We start from the raw sequence: 15,430 nt of genomic DNA on the forward strand, positions 1-15,430 counted from the left end.
AAAATTCAGAATTAATGCTGAATTATTTCTGAATATTGCTGAATATTTACTGAAAATGACTTGTTGAATTGTAACTGAAAATTGGCTGAAAATGTGCTGGAATGTGCCAAATTCAGACATTTTTAAGCAAAAGGTTTTTAATAGTTTCTGTAAAATTCAGCAAGGTGTTCAGAAAAATTCAGAATTAATGCTGAATTATTTCTGAATATTGCTGAATATTTACTGAAAACGTACTGCTGAATTTTTACTGAAAATGTGCTGAAAACTTGCTGGAACGTGCCAAATTCAGGCATTTTTAAGAAAAGGGTTTACTAAATGTGTTCAGTAAAATTTCAGCATCGAGTTCAGAAAAAATTCAGAAAAATATTTTCATGAGTGTTACGAAGTCTCCCAAACAAAGCTCCAATAATTATGTATTCCCATGGTCGCCTGACATTGGGCAAAGTCAAGTACACATTGGTTAGATCTAGTAAAGTGATATGCATATGTGACGCCTATGAGATTGACCTTGTATGTCATTCAAATCTTTTTTAAATGATGAACAGGATTTAATATGGTTTAGGAGATGGTATCTCAACCGTTTACAAGTTCTTAAACACACACAGGAGGGGTTGGAGTGACCCTAGGGACTACCCCTATATTTCATTCGATTTTTTATATTGTCCCATACATGAATACATTGTTGTATATATGGTTGAGGGGTGGGGATCTCGACCCTATTTAAGTTCTCAAACAGGAGGGGCTGGGGTGACCACAGGGAGGGGGGGGGGGGGGGTTGACCCCAAGGACTCCTCCTAAATTTCACCTGATTTGTGATATTGTACAATACATGAATATAAAATTGAGAATGGAAATGGGGAATGTGTCAAAGCGACAACAACCCGACCTATAGCAGACAACAGCCTTGGGCCACCAATGGGTCTTCAATGTAGCGCATTAATATATATGGTTTAAGGGTTGGGATCTTGACTGTTTCCAAGTTCTCAAACAGGAGGGGTTGGGGTTACCCCAGGGACTCCCCCTATATTTCACTTGATTTGTTATATTGTCCCATACATGAATATATATGGTCTAGGGCGGGGATCTCGACTGTTTCCAGGTTCTCAAACAGGAGGGGGTGACCCCAGGGACTTAATTGCCCTATATTTCATTCGATTTGTTATATTGTCTCATACATGAATATATCTATAATACTAAAATAACGAGGTCCAATTTGTCAGCCGTCATGGGGTAAAAACGACAAATCAAAGAAGTCAACTTTATATATAGCTAATATAGGAGAATGGTGTTGATTAAAAATTCCACCACTCCAGACCCTTTCGTTTTCCACATAATTAATATTGCCAATAATTAACAAGTTTCGGGTCGAATCCGATACCGATACCAATAGTATATTCACCTGTTACCATATACATGTACCTTATCTGTACGTTCCGCATCTGACAGACGCACCACCAAACGATGTATTAAGGGATTTGCTATATGTATACACGGGTCATAATCACAGGGTTGACACTACTAAATTCTATCGAATACTAAAAATCTAGACTTAAAATAAGGCGTATAGGTACAGTTTCCAATGTGTTAGCCAGCATGACGCAAAACAGCGAAACAAAGAATTCAACTTTATTTATAACTAATATTGGACAATGCTGTTGATAAAATATTACTCCATTCCAAGCCCTTTTGTTTTTCAAATAGTTAATATTACCAATAATTGATTAGTTCCAGTTCGACGGTTTCAAACAGAAAGATTTTGAAAGAAGAGAAAACTGTGCATCTTATGATCAGCATGACTTTATCAGATGACAATATCAATACAAATATCCAGGCTACAATAAGGCTTACACATAGTTATATACTTTAGTTCAGTCACCGACCAACAATTTCACGGGTGTCACCGTGTGGTCTAGTATATATTATTTAGGGGGTGGGGATCGTGACGGTTTACAAGAGAAAAGCACATTTTCAAATTGAAGGGGTTTGGGATGACACCCAGGAACTCATTCTATATTTTAATTGATTTTTTTTATTGTCCTTTTGTCATTACTGAAGATCATGTGTGTCTATATCACTTACTGTTTTCGAAATAATAGGCATCTTCTACATGCTTCTAATTATTATATATATTACCTCTTTGAATAAAGGATAATATGTGTCCAAAGAATTTTCAACATGTCTAAAGCGAGGATTATAACCACCCAACACATACATATTACTATCATCTACTACAGCTCTGTGTCCACTTCTTGGATACAGTCTATCCATGTCTACAAAAGAGAAACAAATACATAAAGGGTCAATTTCTCTAGAAATTATTTAACACATGGTCTACTTTAATGAACTCCGTCCAATGTACAATGATGTAATGTCCCATACAGAAAAAATGATAGGATGGCCAACTGCATTGCTCAACTGGCCGCCAGTTGGCCGCCAGTTGGCTGCCAGTTGGACTAACAGTTGAGGGCCAGTTGAGGGCTAAGGGAGCTACCATTTGATTTTTATGGGGGGGCTAGGATGAAATTTGAAAAAAATAGGCAGGACAGGAGTTTTGAGTAAAAAAAAAGGCAGGATGAGACACTTGCGGAAAAAAAAAGTCAGGACGACAATTTAGGTAAAAAAAAGTCAGGATAAACTAAAAAAAAAATGCAGGACCGAACAGAGTGAAAAATAAAAAGGCAGGACAGAGATTACAGCTAAAAAAAATGCAGGACAAAATTTTTCCTCCTAGCCTCCCCCCCCTAAAAATCAAATGGTAGCTCCCTAACTGGCCATCAGTTGAGCAAATAGTTGAGGGTCAGTTGAGGGCTACCTGGATTTTTGCCATGCAAATTAGGTAGCCCTCAACTATCAATGCTCAACTTTTGCAAATTAGTTGAGCAACGTTGAGAAAATATCATAGTTGAGGGCTTGGTGTCCAACAGTTGAGCAATTTGAATGAGGGCTACCTGGCCAACAGTTGAGGACCAGGTCATTAAAAGTTGAGGGCTAGGTGGTCAATAGTCAAGGACCAGGTCATTTAAAGTTGAGGGCTAGGTCTTTAAAACTTGAGCATTATCTGGTAATTGCAAACTGATGACTACACATTGTAGAAAAAATAAATTTAAATTGTATATTTTTATAGTCAAAATACTGCTGAAAGATTTCAACTCACAACAGACTACATGAATGCTTTATCCTTGCTTTTTAAAAGTTATCTAGTAAATAACCAGGTGCTCCGCAGGGCGCAGCTTTATACGACTGCAGAGGTCGAACCCTGAACAGTTGGGGCCAGTCACATGGGCATTAATTGGACGAGTCTTACAAATTCAACGATTTGCTGGTGTCTTCTGGCTATTCCTACATTTTATATTTTACTATTCTGGCTATTCCTACATGGGGGATTAGTGAAAGAACAATACATGTTGTTATTGCAAAATATGTTGTTTTAGTCATTAGTGTCTAATTTGGTCAAAGGTAAATTTACCTGTGGAAATTAAATAAAAATTATTATTTCTATGTAAACAAGAGTGCACACGCTGAAATGTCTCGCCTTCTATACTAATCATTGATATTATGTTGATAGTCCTAAGTATAAAGCTTTATTACAACTGTCTCATTAACTTAACATTAACCAAAATAACTAAACAAAGACCAATGAACCATGAAAATGAGGTCAAGGTCAGATGAACCATGCCAAGCAGACATGTACAGCTAACAATGCTTCTATACAACATATATAGTTGACCTATTACTTAAAGTTTAAGAAAAATTGACCAAAACACAAAAAATTAACACTGTGCAATGAACCGTGAAAATGAGGTCATGGTCAAAAGAAACCTGCGCTACTGACATAAAGATCATAAAATATTTCCATACACCAAATATAGTTGACCTATGGCATATAGTATTAGATAAATAGACCAAAACTCAAAAACTTAACTTTGACCACTGAACCATGAAAATGAGGTCAAGGTCACATGACATCTGCCCGCTAGACATGTTCACCTTACAATCATTCCATACAACAAATATAGTAGACCTATTGCATATAGTATGAAAAAAACAGACCAAAACACAAAAATTTAACTATAACCACTGAACCATGAAAATGAGGTCAAGGTCACATGACATCTGCCCGTTAGACATGTACACTTTACAATCATTCCATACAACAAATACAGTAGACCTATTGCATATAGTATGAAAAAAACAGACCAAAACACAAAAATTTAACTATAACCACTGAACCATGAAAAGTAGGTCAAGGTTAGATGACACCTGCCAGTTGGACATGTACACCTTACAGTCCTTCCATACACCGAATATACAAGCCCTATTGCTTATAGTATCTGAGATACGGACTTGACCACCAAAACTTAACCTTGTTCACTGATCCATGAAATGAGGTCGAGGTCAAGTGAAAACTGTCTGACAGACATGAGGACCTTGCAAGGTACGCACATATCAAATATAGTTATCCTATTACTTATAATAAGAGAGAATTCAACATTACAAAAAATCTGAACTTTTTTTTCAAGTGGTCACTGAACCATGAAAATGAGGTCAAGGACATTGGACATGTGACTGACGGAAACTTCGTAACATGAGGCATCTATATACAAAGTATGAAGCATCCAGGTCTTCCACCTTCTAAAATATAAAGCTTTAAAGAAGTTAGCTAACACCGCCGCCGCCGGATCACTATCCCTATGTCGAGCTTTCTGCAACAAAAGTTGAAGGCTCGACAAAAATGAGACTTTTTTGTTTGAAAACATGCATATAGTAATAATTTTAAGTATTTTAATACCATGGAATTTCTAAAAAATAAAACTAATTGAAAGAAAAGGAAGTAGAAGCATTGGTAAAATAATAATAAAATGAAAGAAAAAGTAGTAAAAGAATTTAAAAATCTGGAAAGTCTGAAATAAAACGTATTTAAAAAGAAAAATTAATAGTTACCCACACTTTCAACTTCAGCCTCAAAGAATTTATTAATTTCATTATCTTAACAAATTATGATTTTTAAAAATGAATATAATATCAAAAGTACTTAATTATCATAGATAAGTGTATAAATTGGCCTAATAGATTAAGCAAAGCCAAATGACTTTGAACTTTGATTAGCTTTGAACACTATTAACTTGTGAAGCATGGTCTCCAACTTGTTCGTAGAGCTGCAGTACTGCCACTTTTACCACCCAATACAATTGAAGATGTTTGGTTTATTGCACTTGAAGACATCGATGATTCAGATACTACCACACCAACACTTAACTTTACTGACTATGTAACCAGCTACTGAGTAGTGAACAACCAAAGTCTGTGGAATCACTATGCAACAGAAGGTCCTAGAACAACAAACCATTTAGAAGGTTGGCATAGTAAGCTAAAGAAGTTAGTAAAGGCAGCTCACCCAAACATCTTCAGTATGATAAGTGTGTTGAGACAAGAAGAAGCCTTCCATGCTCTCACATTGATTCAGTACAGAGCTGGTGGGAAACATATCCCAAGAAAGAGGAAGTACAGGGAAATAGATGACAGACTCCAAACATGAAACTGAAAATAAGGTTACAGAATGATGAACTTACTCCAGTCGAGTATGGAGATACTGCTTCTCATCTCCTGCACATTGATTAAGACTTTGTATTCTTTTATATGTTCAATCATGATCAATGTATTACTATATATATATATGCGAGTGCCATGAATAATGTCAATTTAGTATAATTTTGGTGCTTTGTTTAATGTAACTCAAAATTTAGTGCTTTGATTTAAAAAATGATTTAACATTGATATTTTAAATGATATCATTATTTACTTGTATATATTGTTGTAAATAATTGGAATTACTTGTGCATGCCATTATAGCTATATATTCATATTGTGCTTTTGAATATTATTTACATGAACTGTGCTATGAAATTATTAAATGAAATAAAAGACTGTCATATAAATTATTTTTTTTCTTTATTTTCTACAAGAATTACCTGGATTTACCTTGATTCATTAGATCTCATTAGTTTAGTGTTGTTACAACATATTCTTCATAATCCCATTGTTTACACAAAAATTCTGGGAACTCCTACATAAAATTTTACTATCTTACCTATAAAATTCAAAATGTAGGAATAGCCAGAATCACTACCGATTTGCTAATAAAGTAGACCAATTATAGCGATAGGAATAGTTAATACTGCGCTGCCGCAAAATAAACAAGTATCTATTAATTAACCCTAAAAGGTATGGTGGTAGCGTAGATAAATGACCAACATGCATTTTATCATGTTCTTGACAGAATGAGTCGGTATCATCATAGATGGGGTATTACATCTATGGTATCATTCATATCAAGAACACTAGGGTTATGAATGTGCTAATTTCTCGTTTGATTTCTAATCAGTAAAATACTTAATAAACATATAGCACATAATTCTGACCACGTATTTAGGCCATACCTGTGGTCAGTGTAGCGATAAGTGAACACAACAGAGGTCCAGTTTATATGCTACAAATGTATGTCATATGAAAAAAATTGTTTTGAGAAACATCTTGAATTTGCTTATCATTATATATCTTTTATATTTCACTGCAACCTCATGTTACCTGCTGTTAGTGACACTGATTTTATAACAATAGTAAATTATATTGGATTTTTTTTTGCTGCTACTATTTTGTACTAAAATTTAATTATGCTGTTACTGGACAGTTTTATAATACCTGTCTGTGAAGAAAGTGTACAGATCATAATTTTCAGAACAAGCTTTACGATAATCACATCGGCTTTAAAGGCGAAGTGTAAGTAATTAAATTACACAATGGATTTTTTTTAAATTTCACATATAAATTCTGCTTGTAAAATTACACCAGAAAATAAAATTAAAAAAAGGGTAACCATTTTCGTTTTTGAGATACGAGCCATTGAAATTAATAGCATGATTCGCCAAAAATACAAAGGATATATAGGGAAAATCATCAAAATTAGCAGATATTTTTACATTATTAAGATTTTCTATTTTGTTGGTAAACCAAATTTTTTTTTAAATTGATATACGATTCAAAAATGAAAGACAAATCCATCAGTGCAACGGAAGTCCTTAGCAACTGTGCTAGTTTTTACGCTACTCCTTGTTGAAGTTTGTTTGTTTGGCTGGAACATTAAAATTATTCGGCAACGTGATGGTTTACAGTAATGTCGCCACAATTTCTACATGTACGTCGTAACTCTATTATACCGTACAATGGCGTAGCAATGTCGTGCAGTGTATCACCCATCTTCCTATGTACTACAAATGATCTAGCGTTGTAAATTGATAAGAAAATAAACTAAACTAATTTTAAAGAATATTTCTGTCGCCAACAAATTGCAAGTTTGTAATTAAATTTTCCGCAAATGAAAGAAAGTTACTGTAGATTTTATTCTTTTCTATATTACAGTGGTTTCCACACCTTTTTTAATGCTTGCATGGATTGTAATTTGTTTTATGAATCAAATATCGAGTTTGAATTTGTCCCGGTTAACACAGTGTTGTCAGAATGAATTGATCGGTTTTAATATTAGGATCCGGTAAACACCTCGTTTTTCCATCTTACATTTATTTTTGCATGTTTGTATTTAAAAAGGTAGACCAGTCCTATTTTCTGCATATATATATTCATCTTCGTCATTTCTGCATGGTGTTATTCTGAGGATTTACACTTGATATTTTCTACATTATAAACCTATTTCATTAGTCATGTTTACCAGGCATGGGGTAATCGTAATCAGTAATCGTAATCAGCTGTAATCGATTACATTTTGCAGTGCAATCCTATGTAATCAGTAATCATGTCATTTCTGATTACAAGTAATCATAATGTAATCGATTACATGGCAAAAAACAGGTGTAATCATGATTACTTTTAGATTACTTTAAGATTACATTCATAAGATTACTTGATGATTACAAATCTTGTATAAATATTAAAATAGTTTTTGATAGACAAGATGAAAATAAGAAAATGTAAAGCTTGAATGAAAAATCATGAAACTAGTATCACAATGATGGGACCTTGTTTAATGTGATCATCTACATAACAAATTTGTATAACCAAGTGTTTTATTTTGTTTTAACAGTTTACAAAAAGAAATTTACTGTCCAGTATTTCTTTGTGAAATATGAGCTCTAATGATACAACAATATGCCTTGAAAGCATTTGTTTTCCTTGATTGAAAACTTTTGATATTAACTCCAATTTCACATTAGTTTACCCAATTTTTTTACATAAATACATTGAAATTCAAAGGCAGAAAACATTTAGTTCCTAATAGACTTTAATGGTCGGCATGAATATATAAGCCCACTTAATTCAAAATGGAAGTTAAAACCAGGTTTCATTTATTGACAAAATTGAATGAATTTTATTTTCCATAAATTCGTGTATAATATGTGTTTTCTTATTTTTATTCTTTATTAACTTTATTAGCCTTAAGGCTCACCAGTATAAACAAGTACATTTTGTACATGTACAGTGTATACATATGGCATAAATATTGCAAACAATATGCATAGTAAACAATAGGTGACGTCAGAAGTTTCATCAATACAATAAACTGTTGCTTAATATAAAGAGAAATGTATAATCTTTCCTAAGTTACAAAACTGTTTTGTGTTTTCACCTGACAATAATTCTATTAATTTCAAGTAGATCAAGTATTAAAAATTTTCAAACAAATAATGACAATCAACCACTTTTAACTTTATTTATATCGTTATTAAGACAATAAAATTTTAATACCCAAGCCCACCCATTGTTTGTTTAAAAAAAATGGAAGTAGTGATTAACACCTGTAAAAACATTAATGGATGTGTCAATTATGTCCCAACAGACAATAAAACTATACTTAATTAATTTTTCCTTATTTTCAGTTTTTTTGTTAATTAGGCAGTTGGTTACAATTTGTAGTTAAAATTAAAGTTACATCTTTTACATAGAGAAAGGACACTTGCATAGTCTATAGCTATTTTATCAAATTACACATGTTACACTGTAACTGTAACTGTCTTGTCTATAAATTCTTTTAAAAGATGAATAAATTAGGGCTTTTAAAAAAAATCACCAAAATAAGCGGATAAAAAGTTATAAAAAAACTTTGATATAGCAATATACAATGTAATCATAAGTAATCTAAAGTAATCATGATTTCAATAAAGAAAAGTAATCTAATGTAATTGATTACATATGAAATAGGGTGTAATTGTAATGTAATCGATTACATATTATTAGCAAAGTAATTGTAATTTAATCGATTACATTTTAAAGTAATCGACCCCATCCCTGATGTTTACACACATGCTTGTGACGCAACTCTGCAAAAAAGTATTTAATTTTACAAAATTTCCCGTTGGATCACTTTCCCCTATTCTTTAACTTATGACAAAGAACGATGTAATGTTTGCTGAATGGAGTTTCAGTAACATAAGAAAATATTTGTTTGTTCCATGCCTTATTTGTTAACCAAGTATGGACACAACATTCAAGCTTGATACAGCTCTGAAATTGGATTGTGATTAAATAGTTGACACAACACAGGTTTCTGACACATAATGAATGTGGTCTAAGAACTTAAACTTAAAAACTTTAAATTCTAAATTGATCATTACCTATTATGGTCCAATATCCAAAATCTAAATACATGGTTAGATTCAGCATATCAAAGAACCCCAAGAATTCATTTTTTGATGAAATCACATAAAGTTCAGTTTTGGACCCTTTAGACCTCAATGTGGACCAATCTGATAACCGGGCCCAAACATCAAAAATCTAAATAGATTGTTAGATTAAGCATATATCAAAGAACCCCATATATACAATTTTTGTTGAAATCAAACAAAGTTTAATTTTGGACAGCAATTAGGACCAACTTGAAAACTGGGCCTATAATCAAAAATCTAAATACAGGTTTAGATTCAGCATATCAAAGAACCCCATTGAAGTATTCAATTTTTGTTGATATCAAACAAAGTTTAATTTTGGACCACGATTTGGACAAACTTGAAAACTTGGCCCATAATATAAATTATAAGTACATGTAACAAAGAACCCCGAGGATTCAATTTTTGTTGAAATCAAACAAAGTTTAATTATGGACCAACTTGAAAACAGCCCATAATAAACTAGAGGCTCTTAAGAGCCTGTGTCGCTCACCTTGGTTTATGTGCATATTAAACAAAGGAAACAGATGGATTCATCACAAAATTGTGTTTTGGTGATGTGATGTGTAACTGTTTGTAGATCATAGTTTACTGATCATTTTTGTTACTTACAATTTTCTCTATCTGTAACGAACTTGGCCCTTTAGTCACAGAGGAAAAAACTTTGTAAAAACTTCAAAATTTACCAAATTAATGAAAAATGTTAAAAAATGACTACAAAGGGCAATAACTCCTTAAGGGGTCAACTGACCATTTTGGTAATGTTGACTTATTTGTAGATCTTAATTTGCTGAACATATTGCTGTTTACAATTTATTTCTATCTATAATAGTATTCAAGATGATAACAAAAAACAGCTAAATTTCTTTAAAAATTACCAATTGGGGGACAGCAACCCAACAACAGGTTGTCCTATTCGTCTGAAAATTTCAGGGCAGATAGACCTTGACCTGATAAACAATTTTATCCATATCAGATTTGCTCTAAATGCTTTGGTTTCAAAGATATAAGCCAAATATACATTTTACCCCTGTTTTCTATTTTTAGCCATGGCAGCCATCTTGGTTGGATGGCCAGGTCATCGGACATATTTTTTAAACTAGATACCCCAAAGGATGATTGTGGCCAAGTTTGGTTAAATTTGGCACAGTGATTTCAGAGGAGAAGATTTTTGTAAAAGTTTATGGACGCCAGACGACAGACGCCAGACGACGGACGCCAAGTGATGAGAAAAGCTCACTTGACCTTTCAGGTCAGGTGAGCTAAAAAGCAGATAGGCATTTGTAATCAATATTTTTACAAAAAAGAGATTATAGCTAGAGTGGACACGGGTGGGCAGGTGGAAAAAGCAAAATCTGTAGTTCATGATCATACAATAATTGAGAAGCCTGTGGTTTAGTTACTAGTCTTATAATATAAGACTTTGGAGTTCATATCATTTACATTGTACATTCAACGTTTTTTTTATCGAATATTTTTTTTTTTTTTTTTGGGGGGGGGGGGGAGGGGGTTCAACATTGATAGTAAAAAAGAAATATTCGATAAAAATGTTGAATGTAAATGATATGAACTCCAAAGTCTTATATTATAAGACTAGAAAACCACAGGCTTGTATGATCATGAACAAGGTGAAAGCCTAGAGCTGACCCAGTGCGAGATCCTCATGGATAATCATCCAGGTTGTTAAACTTTCCTTGCTTTAACTTTAGTTAAATTAAAAAAGAAAATCTTTAAAATGCTATCGAAATGTAATAGTCTGAACACATTTCACCTCTCATTCCACTAAATATTAAATTGCAGTTTAATACAAGTGTCACAAAACTTTCCTGACCGCTTTACTTTAATAGAGGGAGAGGGGAAGGAGGGGTCAAGATCCGGAAATCCCGGGCTTAAAAACACGAAATCCCAAGGTCCCGAATTTAAATAAATTTTAATCCCGACATCCTGAAATAGAATTCCTGGATCCCGAAAGGGTCAATCCCGAGCTTTGTAACCTATTATAAAACTTTACGTTGAGTACTGTGTTTTTCGTTCAAGACTACGGCTTTTTAAAACTATTGTTGGGTCAATTCAGGTTTCATTTTAATTAATTTGATATCAACAGAAGTAAAATTGTTACATGTTTATTTGTTTATAATTTTGTTGTGAGGCAGTTTTTCTTTCAGCTGATATCATAAACACGAAATGCCTACTCCTACGCATCTTAAACAAAAAAAAACAGTGTTTTAAAGTCAGGCTGCACAAAGAACAACTCACAGAATGCTGTGATTTCTAACTGGAGTAATTCAGATAATTTCGATGAGGTTTTAAGACAGCACAGGTGTGCTTGTTGGATTCATTATAGACCTCAAAAGGTAGTTTCTCTTTCATATATATGTCCTTTCTGGTATCGGGATCGTTCGCCCTGATTACATGTTCGCCCTAGGTTCGTTCGCACTGAGTTTGTTCGCCCTGATAGTCCGTTCGCCCTGGGTTCGTTCGCCCTTTATTCATTAATGATATGTATATATTACATTAATGAACGAAATATATATATATATTGAAATTTATCATATGTATATCTATTAAAAGTTCAATACAGAATATTTGCCAAAATTTTGATTGCTGATAAGGTATCATTTGAAATCTTTGATATCATTGATTGTTATATGAATTGTCTTTGATGGATTAATAATGAAAATAACATTTTTCTCAAATAAAATAGTCAGCTTGGATGGGTAAAAACACTGATGACAAGTGATCAATGTGCAGCAGTGTGACTGTGTTTTTGGTATTTGTTTCACTAATAGTAATTCAAATTAGTGCTTTTAAATATTCGTTTAGGAAATAAAGGTGTGCGAAGTACAGTTCGGAATTGATCTTAATTGTTATAACTGTAACTGAATATTTTTATATTGTTAACATATATCAATAAAGTTAAATATAGACTTATTCTTTAGTTGTTTTATGTCAAATACTTTGTAGTCTTTGAATTCACAGAAACTTATCCTCGTAGCAGCAAGACAACAACTTAGTCTTCAGTTGTTTCACATTTTAAAATACAATCACGGGTAGTGCTGAAATTCCGAGAAACTTATTTTCTAATAGCAGTACCACAGGATATACATCATAAATAAATATTCGGTGAATGTAAACTTCAACATATTCAATTACATACAAATAATTTAGTCTTCAGTTGTTTTACATTTAAAAATACAATGTAGTGCTGAAATTCACAGAAACTTAAATTTCCTAGTAACGTAATAACATACAGATACAAACTTAGTCCTCAAGGCAATACCTTGAAGCCACAATATCTTGTAGTCCTGAAATGTACAGAAACTTATAACCTAGTCCTAGTAGCAGCTAGCTATAAACAACAAGATACATCGTAAATATTCGGCCAAATTGAAGACTGACTTCAACACATTCAATTATATACACACAACGCAACACTATACTAAAAAATAAAATCAGGGCGAACGGACTCGAGGCGAACAGAAACTAGGGCGAACCAGAATCAGGGCGGACGGACCCGGATTCGTCCTTTCTTGGAGTAAGGGAGATAACTTGCATAACTAACGACGAACGTTTTTACTCCCGTATTCCGTTAAAGGCATGCAATTACGTACACTTTGCCTTAAGGGCATAAGATACAGTTACAGGGGAGGTAATGACCTTGCTAACATAAAATGTTATTTTCGCGACGTCAAACTATGACATATTGGGAAGAGATCCATTTTTTTACTGATTTTTATCATTCAAACTGATTTAATTTGAAAACGAGTGCATGGACCCCTATTTTTGTGTGGACCAAATTTTATAAAACTGTAAATAGTGCATTTTTTTTATTTTGATAAATATATACAGCCAAAAAATACGTTTTTTTTCAATTCATGACAATTTGATAAATATGAGTTATTTCTGAATAAAACATGCATAAATTTTTGGGATACTTATAAAATACAGAAATTACAAATTATTTAACAAAAAACAATTTGTGCTTATCTTTAAAAACAAAAAAGTTGTGGCTTTCTTTCGAAAGTGAAAATACGACACAATTCCGAATTTTGAGCAAATATAAAAAATTTCGACCTCATTTAACTAAAAAAGTAGCACATGAAGGTATATTTTTTATTACATATTTGATTTAATCAGGGAAGAAATAGGCTTTATGAAAATTTTCATCAAACTGTAAATACGGGATCAAACTGTATCGTATGCCCTTAAGGGCTGGACAAGTCCGTGTCAAAACAGGTCAGGATCAGCTAAAATTAATGATCAAGATTAATTTGATATTCGAAAAATACTTCAAATACAATTGAGATAATATTACCTATTTCATTAGGGTGTACATTTTGATTTTCGACATCTTCATCTTGTTCTACAGGTCCTACAGTTTGAAACTTCTGAACTGTCAGTGCCATCGTTGTTTACCTATCCGCTTACACAAACTGTCAAGCGCATTCAAGATAATGATCCCGATTACTACACAACCGAATCTATGACAAATCGCCTCACACCTAATCGCCCCACTTTTTCACAAACTCGCCCCACTCTTGTTTATCAACTCAACCCTCTTATGAAAAGGGTAAACTCCCATTGCAAATAGGTTTGATAACATGCCCCCCTTATGAAAATCCCGCTGAAATACGTTCTGTCAACTGGCCCCACTCATGACAAATATATATGTTCCAGACAGTATGAGTATATGGTCCGGACCGTATACGTATACTCGTACGGTCCGACCATACGCGTACGGTTCCGCGGACCGTATGAGTATACGCGTACGGTCCAGCTGATGTTTTGGGATCATATTGGTTAAATTTAAACAAATATTTATCAAAATCATTATTTTTAGTTATACAAATTGATTTTATTACATGTATATGGATGAAATGATTAATTGAACAATTGAAATTAAATATGTGTTTATTTTTATATCCGTGATTCCTATTTTGGTACTCAAGGTGACACTGACATCCACAAAGAACGTCATATTTTTTTACAGTAACATAATTTGTTCATGCACGTTGCTTTGAATTATTTTTTTTTGTAAGTTCCTTAATATTCTAAAACGATTGTCCTCCCACTCTAAGTTTACTTCCGATAACTTCAATTTTAATTAGCAAACTTGGCTTCCATATATGAATTACTGACATGCTAAATACAGGAGATTAACAGATTAAATAAACGTGGTTTTTTAAAATAGTTATAACATTATTTTGTTTTATTTCAATTACTATTGAACTTTTTACATTAATTTGAGATGTAAGCTATGTTGATCTGTTATATACATTTGTATCTGATAAACGTGACCAACTTCTTATATAAGTCAGACCGTACGCGTGTCAACGTATATTTGTTCTACCTAACAGATATTCCAGTGGAAACTTTATTATAAACAATGTCATAATACCTGTACCTATTCTATACTATTTATTCCGTTAGGAACATCTACTGTAATATTTATTCCTGTGGAAATAATATTCAAGAATAGTTTTTCCATTTGGAACTTATATTATGAGATTATGAAGGAACCGCGTACGGTCCGACCGTATGCGTATTTTGAAATACGGTCCAAATACTCATACGGTCTGGAACCTATACACCACTCAGTATAAAAAAGATGCAATCCCGTTGTATATCTTTGTCCCTGCCCAAGTCAATACCTTTGAAAACCTAAGTGAAGTGCTATAAAATTAAATTGCTGTTAAAAACTCTGTTTTTGCAATAAAGTTATATATGTTGTGTACAAGATGTAAGTTTGTACAAAT

General features: G+C 33.0%; 1 protein-coding gene across 2 annotated transcripts in view; it reads right to left on the bottom strand.

The window, feature by feature from the left end:
- The window catches only part of LOC143079341 (kelch domain-containing protein 10-like), a 170,652-nt gene extending 156,520 nt beyond the window's left edge, over window positions 1–14,132 (bottom strand). For both annotated transcript variants that reach the window (XM_076254611.1, XM_076254601.1), the window contains exons 1-2: window positions 13,990–14,132; window positions 2,134–2,270 (exon numbers count right to left, since the gene is read on the bottom strand). In XM_076254611.1, coding sequence (XP_076110726.1) covers window positions 2,134–2,270; window positions 13,990–14,080 — 228 coding nt within the window. In that variant the 5' untranslated portion in view covers window positions 14,081–14,132. The remainder of the gene's footprint in view (window positions 1–2,133; window positions 2,271–13,989) is intronic.
- Window positions 14,133–15,430: the final 1,298 nt, after the last annotated feature.

This window comes from Mytilus galloprovincialis, chromosome 1 (genome assembly GCF_965363235.1).
Source record: "Mytilus galloprovincialis chromosome 1, xbMytGall1.hap1.1, whole genome shotgun sequence".
Lineage (NCBI taxonomy): Eukaryota > Metazoa > Mollusca > Bivalvia > Mytilida > Mytilidae > Mytilus > Mytilus galloprovincialis.